Source organism: Myxocyprinus asiaticus, chromosome 2 (genome assembly GCF_019703515.2).
Source record: "Myxocyprinus asiaticus isolate MX2 ecotype Aquarium Trade chromosome 2, UBuf_Myxa_2, whole genome shotgun sequence".
NCBI lineage: Eukaryota > Metazoa > Chordata > Actinopteri > Cypriniformes > Catostomidae > Myxocyprinus > Myxocyprinus asiaticus.
This window is the reverse complement of record NC_059345.1, coordinates 33,201,942-33,214,273: the sequence shown is the minus strand read 5'-3', so window position 1 is coordinate 33,214,273 and position 12,332 is coordinate 33,201,942. Positions and strand designations below refer to the sequence as shown.

Genomic DNA, 12,332 nt, shown 5'->3' with positions numbered 1-12,332 from the left:
ACATTGGAGTACTTTATGCAAAATATGATGGCTGATACAACTGAGGTATGGATACATTGTTTATGTTCAGGCCCAGGGTGAGATTGTTGCCTACCTTTGTGGAGCTTGTTTTAAATTAGAATTTTTGGTGAATTTTACAAATCATGCACACTGCTACAGGCAAAACGTGTTTTATATATATATATATATATATATATATATATATATATATATATATATATATATATATATAAATATACCGCATTGCTTTAAATCGCATGTGTTATAAAACATCCAGACAGTAGCCTAACTCTCAGCAATCTAGTTTAATTCTCAGAGCTGACTGAATTAAATGGTGTATAGTTTGAATTTAGTGTCCTTTTATTCTTGATGATAATTTCTGCTGAACACATTGAGATGGGACCACAGCAATACCTTGTTTTTTCTTCTTCTTTTACTCTCCTTCTCCTTCAGTGTGTGTGTGTGTGTGTGTGTGTGTGTGTGTGTGTGTGTGTGTGTGTGTGTGTGTATTTATGATAGAGTGATGAGCCTGAACAGGAAGGGTGGTCCATCAATATCTGTCTTAAATACAAGCAATGCATTTGTCACTCTGTTTTACCCTTCATCGTCACTAACATTGATATGAAGATGCTAGTGCTTAGATACAGCACAGAGCGTAGCAGTGGGGGCTGGTACTTCAAAAGTAGGGAAGCACAGCAATTGCTCCCAAAAGGTACTCAAAAATAATTATCTAAGCTCAAAATGGTTTTTGCAGCCAAACTGGCAAAGTGTCTGATTATGAAAGATGAAATAAATGATACGTCAGATTGCAAATAACTATGCATGTAGCCAGGGGTGTAGATTCCAGGGGGATGGGGGGGAGGTAATCCCCCCCCAATAATAAAAACAAGCAAGTACAACCCCCCCCATCAATATATATGCCATGATCAGTGGAAACATGTAAATTATGCACACTGTAACACCCCCCCCCAATGTTCAAGGCAAATCTATGCCCTTGCGTGTAGCCACCAAGGAGCTCTAAAATACCTAAAGAGAGCTATCGGTTAGCATTCATACCATTCATTTCTATTGCGGTGCTCTGCTGGTGCAGTGTCCCCCTCCCCCAGAAGCTTGCACGATCATGGCACCAGTTGTCATGTGTCTTGCTCTGCACCCTCAGAAAAATTATGTCAAAACGCTTCTAACACAACATGAGCGTGGTAATGGTAGGCTACAGTAATGTGAGTGTGGCCTGGGTGATCAAATTAGGTAAAACAAAAAAAAGGAATTAAATAAATGACAGATTAAATTTTACACCAAACTCTAAAGAGTGGCGATTAGCACAATTAAAAGCTGTCTTAAAAATGGCATAATTCCAGATTGATGTTTCATGAATAATGCATTACACATTAATTCACTATGTTTTTTAACACATTGTTATAATGAATATTAATATTATATATAACCATGACACAAGACTGCAAAGTTCCCGGTTATTTATTAGAGTATTCAGACTGTCACATGCAAAAGATTTGCACATGTAGTGTAGGAAACGGGTACCTTATCGTCGTCTCTTGCTGTGTGTCAAACAAGGATGTGTGAGTTAAGTTTGTTTCCAACCTCACGCAAGTGAGTGCTCGAGCTCCTTGCTGTTGCTTGGCCGCTCCGCTTGGTGCTGATGCTTCAGGCTCGTGCATGTGCTGTGACATCAATAGCATGCGAAGGTAAAAGAAAGTCAATTTCATGCCTTTACGAGCCCGCCAAAAAAAAACCAGTCACCGGAAAAGGATGTAGTGCGATGTAATGAAATGTTTGTGATCAAAATTGTTCTTGTAAAAAAATAATAATATTTTGTTAGAATACATTGTTGTTTTTAAATGGCTGTCAATGGGGAATCGTGCTCTTAAAGCTGAAGGATGTAACTTAAGATAAAAACGTTCTCCTATCCCAGCTTAATATTGATTGATTGATTGATTTAATCTTTATTGTCATTGTATATGTACAACTCTCATTGCACCCGTACAATGAAATTACACTTGCAGCTTCCTTACTAGATGCTGTAGCACAATAAAAATAAAATAAAAAATAAGAAATAGTAAGATTATATATATAAATATTTGAACGTGTGCAATCAATCCAATATGGAAATGGTAATGACAAAAGTAACAGCAATATACCCAGTATACACAATTGTACAATATATAACGATGTCAATGTTAATTGTTCAGACAGTACCCCTGTAACAGTTTTGGCAATTCCACACCATTCCGGACAGGATAACAGTCTCTGTGAATGCTGTTGATTATGCCAACAGTTTTAAAAGACAGTTAAAAAGGCAGAGAGTTCTTGGTGGCTTGGTTCAGGGCATTTATAGCTCTGGGAATAAAGCTGTTCCTCAGTCTTGAAGTACGGGCATAACATGTCTTATAACACCTGCCAGACGGAAGTAGTTCAAACATGTGATGGCATGGGTGTGTGTGGTCCTTGTAGATGCTGATAGCTTTCTTCAGACAATGTGTTCTGTAGATGTCTTCCAGTGATGTCAGTTCAACTCCGATTATCTTCTGTGCTCGAAGGACAACCATATGGAGTGCTTTCCTATCATTGGCTGTGCAGCTGAAAACCCACACAGAGATGCAGTATGTTAGAATGCCCTCTATGGTGCACCGATAGAAAGTCATCAGCATCTGTTGGGGCAGACCAGCTTTCCTCAGCATCCTTAGGAAAAACAGTCGTTTCTGTGCTTTCTTAATCAGTGCAGTAGTATTTGTTGTCCATGTAAGGTCCTCTGAGATATATGTGCCCAGAAACTTGAAACTGGACACTCTCTCCACACTATTTCCATTGATAAGGACTGGCGCATTTTCAGGCTTCTGTGATCTCCCAAAGTTGATAATTAGCTCCTTGGTCTTTCCTGTGTTGAGGGCCAGATTGTTCTCTGAGCACCAGCTTACCAAGTTCTGTACCTCCACTCTGTAGGCTGATTATTATTGGAAAGTGTAGGAACACAGTCATATGTAAAAAGGGAATAGAGGATAGGAATCAGTACACATCCTTGTGGAGTGCCAGTGCTCAGAGTTATGGTGGAAGACAGATGTGTACCCAATCTCACCACCTGAGGATGCTCCAACAGGAAATTCAAGACCCAGTTACATAATGATGAGCTATGTCCTAGATGATGAAGTTAAAGAATGAGCTTATTTGGGATAACAGTATTAAAAGCAGAGCTAAAGTCAACAAATAACATTCTCACATATGTGCCCTGTCTATCCAAGTGTGACAGGACAGTGTGAATAGTCAGAGCGATGGCATCCTCTGTAGATCTGTTGACCCTATAAGCAAACTGATGTGAGTCCAGAAAGGCAAGAATGACAGTCTTAATATGAGAAAGGACCAGTCTTTCAAAACACGTAATTATTATTGGAGTGAGGGCAACTGGGCGGTAGTCATTCAAATTGCTGATGTTTGTTTTCTTTGGTACTGGTACTATGATAGCTGACTTTAGGCACTTGGGGACTCTTGCCTGCGCTAGGGACATGTTGAAGATACTTGTAAATACTTCAGCTAACTGTCCAGCACAGTCTTTTAGTACCCATCCTGGAACCCCATCTGGACCTGCAGCTTTCCGTGGATTAATCCTCCACAATGTACGCTGTACCTCGTGTGTGCTTAGTGTAAGTGTCTGTTCAGTCTCTGCTGCTGGGATTATTGCACTTGTCATGATATTATTGACTTCAAATCGAGCAAAAAAGGTGTTAAGCTCATTAGTCAGTGCAACATCACCATGGGAACAGACAGAGTTGCTCTTATAATCAGTAATTGTCCTGATGCCTTGCCACATACTCCGAGTGTCAGCACTGTTGAAAAGATTTTCTACCCGTTGTCTATAGGAATTTTTGGCATTTTTTATGCCTTTCTTCAAGCTTGACCTAGCTTCATTGTATGCTGTGATGTCATCAGATTTAAGAAAGCCATTCATAGGTACATTTTCTCAAACTGTCTTTCTGTGTCATGATGAAAATTGCTTTGTTTGTTTTGAGATACTCGCTTAGACCCGCCCCAACAATTCTGTCACTTTGTTTTACCAAAGGCAGATGGGTGGCATATTGAGACAGCTGTTTAGAAAACAAAGTATTTTTGCAGTTATGTTTGGTGGCGCTAGTGGCGCAGAAATGATATACTTCAACTTTAAGCACCAGAGGGTGTAGTTCATGCATCTACAAGCAGGGGCTAACAGACCTGCTTACCAGCCAATTCCTGCCTCCCTGGTAGCCACCAAACACTGCGCTCAAGATTTTACATTTCATACTCTGTCAATCACAAAACATTGCCATTTCAAATTTATTTCATTTATTGGCCGTTTATGGCGAAGTCCCACCCATTTGAAAGCTCGACCAATCATCATGTAGAGAAGCCAGGCTTCCAGGCGGTACAAAAAAAAACATTGATTTAAAGCCCACTGTACAATAGGCAGTCAGACACAAGTTCAAAGCAAATAGCTCTTGCGAAGCTCCCTTTGACTCCCAGAGAAGCATGTCATCCATACGGGAACCCAAAATGGCGCATTTAGAGCCTCTCGTCCAATGAGGATTGATCTTTACTTCCCTGAAATCTAATGGTATAGGTATCTGCCATAGACTCCCATTGAAGCATGGCTTCAACAGTGCTCTATGGGCCGTGCGACCATTGACTTCTATGGACTTATCCGTGTAGAAAAAACACGGATTGAATTACTAGAACAAATGTGTTGTGTGATATTTGACACTTCTATTCGCTAACATACTGGAATGCACAAAGAGTAATGTGCCTTTTGTATAGATTATTTTGTCATTGCCTAATTTCTTATGAAAACTGTCCTTCATGTTTAGTCTTAAATAGGGCTGAAACTATTAGTTGACGTTATCGGCTACGTCGACAATAAAAAAAAAAATACAAAAAAAGTTGACAAATTTTTGTTGTTGAATTGTCGTTTGATCTAATTTAACATAACATGAGATCATATATGAAACTAATGATGGCGCGTGAGAGCAGCACTGCAGTTCGCACCTGATTGAGGAGAGAAAACACAGCTCACAGTCCAGATGCACTCTAAACTTTCCAAACAGCTTCAGGTGATGTAGATCTCAAAGTATGAGGAAATTATACAAAAATACAAAATAACTAAATACAGAAGCACTCGCATTGTGAAATACAGCGGAGCCGGCGCTGCCGTTCCACTGAAGCAAAACTTGCATGTCAGAGCATCTTTAAAGGAAACACCTTGCTGTTATATATTTAATGCATCCTTTATTACAGTTCAAATAAGGAAGAAGATCATGTAAATAAGTACAAACTCCGAAACTGGCATATTTCTGTGTGGTCTGCGCCACTTCCATGAGTCTTGTGAAGTGACCCGATCTAAGTGGGAGAGATTAAAACTGCACCCAGCTGATGCATACTCTGGCGCGGGCACGCTCGTCCCTCGTGCACGCTTGCTCCAGTTAGATTATAACGTGTTGGCTCTCCACAAAGTGAATCATAATAAATATGTGTTGGGTTGTGTATCTTACTGTGAAGAAAATCAGCTTTATTAAGAAGAGGGAGTTTGTTTTTTGATAGTTAAAAATGGATCGATGTGAACAAAAAGGTGAGATAGGGTAGTCTTCGCCCATTATACACTGCAACAAAATATGTTTTTGATTTGTTGTTGTTTTTCCAGTATGAATATCTAAAACTTAGGAGCTATACTGCAGATGAAAAAATTGTTGTCTTGAGAATGTTGAATATATTAAATATTTAAATATTTTAAAATATCTAAAAATCCTTAAAACAAGATACATTCACCTGAGAAGCAGCAGAAGATATTTAGACTTGCTTTTAGAGAATAGATCTTGAATATAAGTATATTTTGTATTTACTGCACTCGCAGAAGTATAACCAAGTGTAAAAATACACTTGTATACAAAATACACTTATATTTAAGATACATTCTCTAAAAGCAAGTCTAAATATCTTATATGTTGCTTCTCAAGTAAATGTATCTTGTTTTAAGGATTTTTAGACAATTTTAAATGGAAAACAAGACAAAAACACTTGATAACAATGGGATTATTTGCAGTGATTTGTTTTACTAAATTAAACTTAATAAAAAGTTTTTTCCCCCTTTAATTCAATGAATGTCATTTAGAGGTATTTTTGAAAGATGATTTTGTCCTCTATTATTAGTAAGCACGTTTAATACAACCTTTTAAGTCAAGGTACAAGCTGAATAATCGGTTAAGAGCTAATGATTAATCGTTGCAATAATTGCCCGAATAACTGTTCTAATAATCGTTATATTAGTCGATTATCAAAATAATCGTTAGTTGCAGCCCTAGTCTTAAAGCAGTCGATACTGGAGGGTAGTGAATAGATTATATGAAGACCATAGACATTATGGAAGAGTTCAGACCATTCCTCTTCTCTCGACATTCTGCTCCAGTCACAACAGATTGCTCAAAGGCGTTAGCTTCTTGATACTGAAGGTTGGGATTTTGAGATAAATAGTGATCAATAATCTTTTCCTACCAAATCAACATAGGGAGGAAAGGTGCCCCCCGAACAGTAATGCTGATTAACAAAGTACACGCCTGTACTAAGTGCTCCTGTCAGCTCTCTCCCATTTAATTAGTGGTCTGCAATAAAATAGCCTTTGACTCCTCAAAGCACAGCAGCCCCTACTTTATTTAGTTTAATAGGTTTCTCTGTTCCTTTCTCTGAACGGCCTTGTTTAGGCAAGTATGCCAAGCACACAAGCATTTATGTGACTTATCTCTATTGGCTTGCCATAAAGTCTGGGGCAGCATTTTTGTGACTAGAGCTGGCATTTTCTCCTCCTCTGCGCCTGTGTGGCTTTTATGGATTATAAAAGGCATGTGTTTCTACAGTTGTGCTCAAAAGTTTGCATACCCTTGGAGAATTGGTAATATATGTACCAGTTTTAAAGAAAACATGAGTGAGCAGGCAAAACACATTTATTTTATTTCTTATGGGATTCATATTCAACTGTAGGTTATAACAGAATGGCACAATCATAAAACAAAACATGGCAACAATGAAAAAATTACCCCTGTTCAAAAGTCTTCATACCCTTAGTTCTTAATACTGTGTATTGCCCCCTTTAGCATCAATGACAGCATGCAGTCTTTTGTAATAGTTGTCTATGAGGCCCCAAATTCTTGCAGGTGGTATAGCTGCCCATTCGTCTTGGCAAAATGCCTCCAGGTCATACAAAGTCTTTGGTCGTCTTGCAGGAACCGCACGTTTGAGATCTCCCCAGAGTGGCTCGATGATATTAAGGTCAGGAGACTGTGATGGCCACTCCAGAACCTTCACCTTTTTCTGCTGTAACCACTGGAGGGTCAACTTGGCCTTGTGCTTAGGGTCATTGTCGTGCTGGAAAGTTCAAGAGCGTCCCATGCGCAGCTTTTGTGCAGAAGAATGCAAATTGCCTGCCAGTATTTTCTGATAACATGTTGCATTCATCTTGCCATCAATTTTCACAAGATTCCCCGTGCCTTTAGAGCTCACACACCCCCAAAACATCAGTGAGCCACCACCACGCTTCACAGTGGGGATTGTATTCTTTTCACTATAGGCCTTGTTGACCCCTCTCCAAACATAGCGCTTATAGTTGTGACCATAAAGCTCTATTTTGGTCTCGTCACTCCAAATTACAGTGTGCCAGAAGCTGTGAGGCGTGTCAAGGTGATGTCGGACATATTGTAACTGGGCTTTTTTGTGGCATTGGCGCAGTAAAGGCTTCTTTCTGACAACTCGACCATGCAACTCATTTTTGTTCAAGTATCATCGTATTGTGCTCCTTGAAACAACCACACCATCTTTTTCCAGAGCAGCCTGTAGTTCTCCTGAGGTTACCTGTGGGTTTTTCTTTGTATCCCGAACAATTCTTCTTGCAGTTGTGGCTGAAATCTTTCTTGGTCTACCTGACCTTGGCTTGGTATCAAGAGATCCCCGAATTTTCCACTTCTTAATAAGTGATTGAACAGTACTGACTGGCATTTTCAAGGCTTTGGATATCTTTTTATATCCTTTTCCATCTTTATAAAGATCCATTACCTTGTTACGCAGGTCTTTTGACAGTTCTTTTCTGCTCCCCATGGCTCAGTATCTAGCCTGCTCAGTGCATCCACGTGAGAGCTAACAAACTCATTGACTATTTATACACAGGCACTAATTGCAATTTAAAAAGCCAAAGTTGTGGGAAATTAACCTTTAATTGCCATTTAAACCTGTGTGTGTCACTTGTGTATCTGTAACAAGGACAAACATTTAAGGGTATGTAAACTTTTGATCAGGGCCATTTGGGTGATTTCTGTTATGTGATCACTATCCTTAAGTTTTTGCATGATCAGTCATATTTTCAAAATCAGTGCCAGAATTTCACAATTTCTGCCAGGGTATGCAAACTTTTGAGCACAACTGTATTTCTCAATAGTGAACAGTGCAATAGTTTCTCTCTCGTTCAACAAAACCAACAGGTCTGGCTTTACCTTAAAGGAATAGTTCACCCAAAAATGAAAATTTGCTGATAATTTACTCACCCACTGGCCATCCAAGATGTATCTGAGATTCTTTCTTCATCAAAACAGAATTTAAGACTTTTAGGATTTCATTTTAGGCCTCCTCCTTTAAACAGTTCAAGTGTATTACTCAATTTTTTGACGGTCCAAAATGCATATTTAGGGTGCATCAAAATAATCCACATGACTCCAGTCGACAAATAAAGTTCTTCTGAACGCAAACGATTGATTATTTTTAGAAACAAAACAATACTTATATACTTTTTAACTACAAATGTTCGCTTCCGTATCTCTGTGACGCACGCTTATGAGACGGATGACGTAAGCTCGTTGGTAAGGTCATGCGTCACGTGGAGGAGGAGTCAGGATGCGCGTCATTGTTTACATTGTTTTTTTTTAATTATTATTATTATTTGGAAATTATTTTTATTTTATTTTATATTGTTTTGGTTTGAACGGCGCTTGGTCTGTGCTCTGTGCAAGTTTCTGTTGTAAACAATGACACACTTCGTGCCTCCTCCACGCGTGACCTTACCAAAAAGCTTACGTCATCCCTCTCATTTTGGGTGAACTATTCCTTTAAGGACATGTTTGTACTTGCCTATGATGTTTGATGTAGTACTAGTATGGGTTTCTTGATGTTTCTTTCATTTTCTAAGGTTTTGTTATACTCGTTTTGCTTGATTTTATTAATGGCTTAGATTTTATAAATGGTTGAGGGTGGCTGAGATGGCAGGGTTATCTTTTTAAAATGGCATATGGTGTGTAAACAATTATGTAAATAGGTTTGTATTGACTCAGTTTAAAATATGAGAAAAAAAGTAACATGGTATTACCATGGGTTTTTTGACCAGATAAAATGATAATACCATGGTAGTCTTTGAAATGCCTTTAAGTACCAGGTAAATAACATGGTATTTATAAGGGAGTCATGGTATACTGTAGATCAAAATACCTTGGTAATACCATTACCATATTATCAGAGTGACTATTTGCACTAGGTGTAAATATCTTCTGCCATACAGCGGGGCTATTTGCACTCCAGTAGTCTGGTGGAAACACAGAAATTAAAGTCAAACTGCACCCCCCAAGTGTTGTTGCAATAGTGTATTGTGTAAAAACAGCGTGGATGAGTTTTTATCAAGCAGACGTCCTGGGTTCGATTCCCCCTTTGTCCCACTTTTTCCCATGCTGTCTCCTGTCTTCACTCTTAATATTTCCTTGAATATTATTTATAATAATAAATACAAATTAATTTGAAGGTTGATTTATTTTGTAGATTTTTTTGGGACATGGTAGGGAGTTTAGAGAAAGGTAAAATTAACCATGCTTTTATTATAGTAATATTGTAGTAACCATGATTTTTGTCCATATTTTTAAAGCAATTAACCATGGGGTTACTACAGTAATATGGTGTTAATATGGTAACCATGTTTAATTTTGTGGTTTACTATGATTTTACTACAAAATACCATGGTGATACTATGGTTACTGTAGTAAACCCATGGTTATTTTTTTTTAAGGTAAGGTTAGGGTTAGTTTAAGGGGTAGGGGTTGGTGTAGGGTGTCTGTGGGAATCTAAATAAACACAATAAACACACTGCAGTGATGCCTCTGTACTGCATATTAGTATTTAATTAGGAGTGCAAATAGCAATAGATGCTATTTGCACTCAGTTCAAAGAAGATTATTCTTGTTGCCTTATATCATTCTATTATACCATGGTTATAATTAAACTATATACAGTATGTTTTGTAAGGAAAGATGGACAGCAAACGTTTTTGTTTTTCATTCATATTTGTGTCTGTGTATGTGTGAGTGTGTTTGGCTCTGTATAATGTTTGTCTGTATGAGAAGTAACCTCTCTCTTCTTACTTGTAGTTTTGTCTGCACATCTCACAGCAGATCTTCCTGGAGCCTCTTGTGCCATCATGATGCTATTTCTGCAGTGCTAGTGGGATGATGTTTTACTCAGCTTTCTCTCATTACACTCACTACCCTGTGCACTACAGTGACTAATCATGCAGTATGATACATGAATATCTGGGTCTGATGGGGTGTTGTCATCTGGAAAAAATAAAATACCCTCACAGTTGATAGAAATCACATGTGTCGTGTCCCGTTTTGCTCATTGTGAATGAAGGCAACTTTCAAAGGCTCTATGGTCTTGTAGTTGTCTATGAGAGAGTATGTTCTTGATTTGAATCTCTGTTTTTTCTGTAGATTGACAAGTTTGAGCAGAACTGGGACTCTGTGTACTTCAGGGATGGTGTACGTCGCATCGATTTTGTCCTGTCCTATGTTGATGACAAGGATGGAGACAAGAAAGCGGTATGCCACTAAAAACACAAACACTCATATACACTGGCAGTCAAAAGTTTGGAATAATGTACAGATTTTGCTCTTATGGAAAGAAATTGGTACTTTTATTCACCAAAGTGGCATTCAACTGATCACAATGTATAGACAGGATATTAATAACATGAAAAATTACTATTACAATTTGAAAAAAAAATTCAGAACTTCTTAAACTACTTCAAAGAGTTCTCATAAAAAAAATCCTCCACATGCATCAATGACAGCTTTGCAGATCCTTAGCATTCTAGCTGTCGTTTTGTCCAGATACTCAGGTGACATTTCACCCCACACTTCCTGTAGCACTTGCCATAGATGTGGCTGTCTTGTTGGGCACTTCTCATATACCTTACAGTCTAGCTGATCCCACAAAAGCTCAATGGGGTTAAGATCCATAACACTCTTTTCCAATTATCTGTTGTCCAATGTCTGTTTCTTTGCCCGCTCCTATGTTTTTCTTTTTCAAAAGTGGCTTTTTCTTTGCAATTCTTCCCATAAGGGCTGCACCCCTGAGTCTTCTCTTTACTGTTGTACATGAAACTGGTGTTGAACAGGTACAATTCAATGAAGCTGTCAGCTGAGGACATGTGAGGTGTCTATTTCTCAAACTACAGACTCTGATGTACTTATCCTCTTGTTTAGTTGTACATCTGGCCTTCCACATCTCTTTCTCTTTCTGTTAGAGCCAGTTGTCCTTTGTCTTTGAAGACTGTAATGTACACCTTTGTATGAAATCTTCAGTTTTTTGGCAGTTTCAAGCATTGTATAGCCTTCGTTCCTCAAAACAATGATTGACTGATGAGTTTCTAGAGAAAGCTGTTTCTTTTTTGCCATTTTTGACCTAATATTTACCTTAAGACATGCCAGTCTATTGCATACTGTGGCAACTCAAAAACAAACACAAAGACAATGTTAAGCTTCATTGAACGAACCAAATAGCTTTCAACTGTGTTTGATATAATGGCAAGTGTTTTTCTAGTACCAAATTAGCAATTTAGCATGATTACTCAAGGATAAGGCGTTGGAGTGATGGCTGCTGTAAATGGGGCCTGTCTAGATTTGATCAAAAATGACTTTTTTCAAATAGTGATGGTACTGTTTTTTACATCAGTAATGTCCTGACTATACTTTGTGATCAGATGAATGCCACTTTGGTGAATTAAAGTGCCAGTTTCCTTCCAAAACATCAAAATCTGTGCATTATTCCAAACTTTTGGCCACCAGGGTACATGCATGCACAAATTGACATACAAATTGCACAAATTGGGAGTATCTGAGAAAGTTTTTTTAAAACAATGTTAATTTTGCAATTCCATTTTTGTGCCGCTAGTTGTGCAGAAATTGCATACTTCACCTTTAAACACAATGATTTGCTTAATATTGCATGCTGTGTATAAAAATATTTGGGTGAGGACCGGTACGAAGGTGATACATGAC

At 38.3% G+C, this 12,332-nt stretch overlaps 1 protein-coding gene across 2 annotated transcripts in view; it reads left to right on the top strand.

Moving 5' to 3' along the window:
- The window catches only part of LOC127454826 (anoctamin-5-like), a 50,172-nt gene that overhangs the window by 11,255 nt on the left and 26,585 nt on the right, over window positions 1–12,332 (top strand). For both annotated transcript variants that reach the window (XM_051722281.1, XM_051722289.1), the window contains one exon: window positions 10,764–10,871. In XM_051722281.1, coding sequence (XP_051578241.1) covers window positions 10,764–10,871 — 108 coding nt within the window. The remainder of the gene's footprint in view (window positions 1–10,763; window positions 10,872–12,332) is intronic.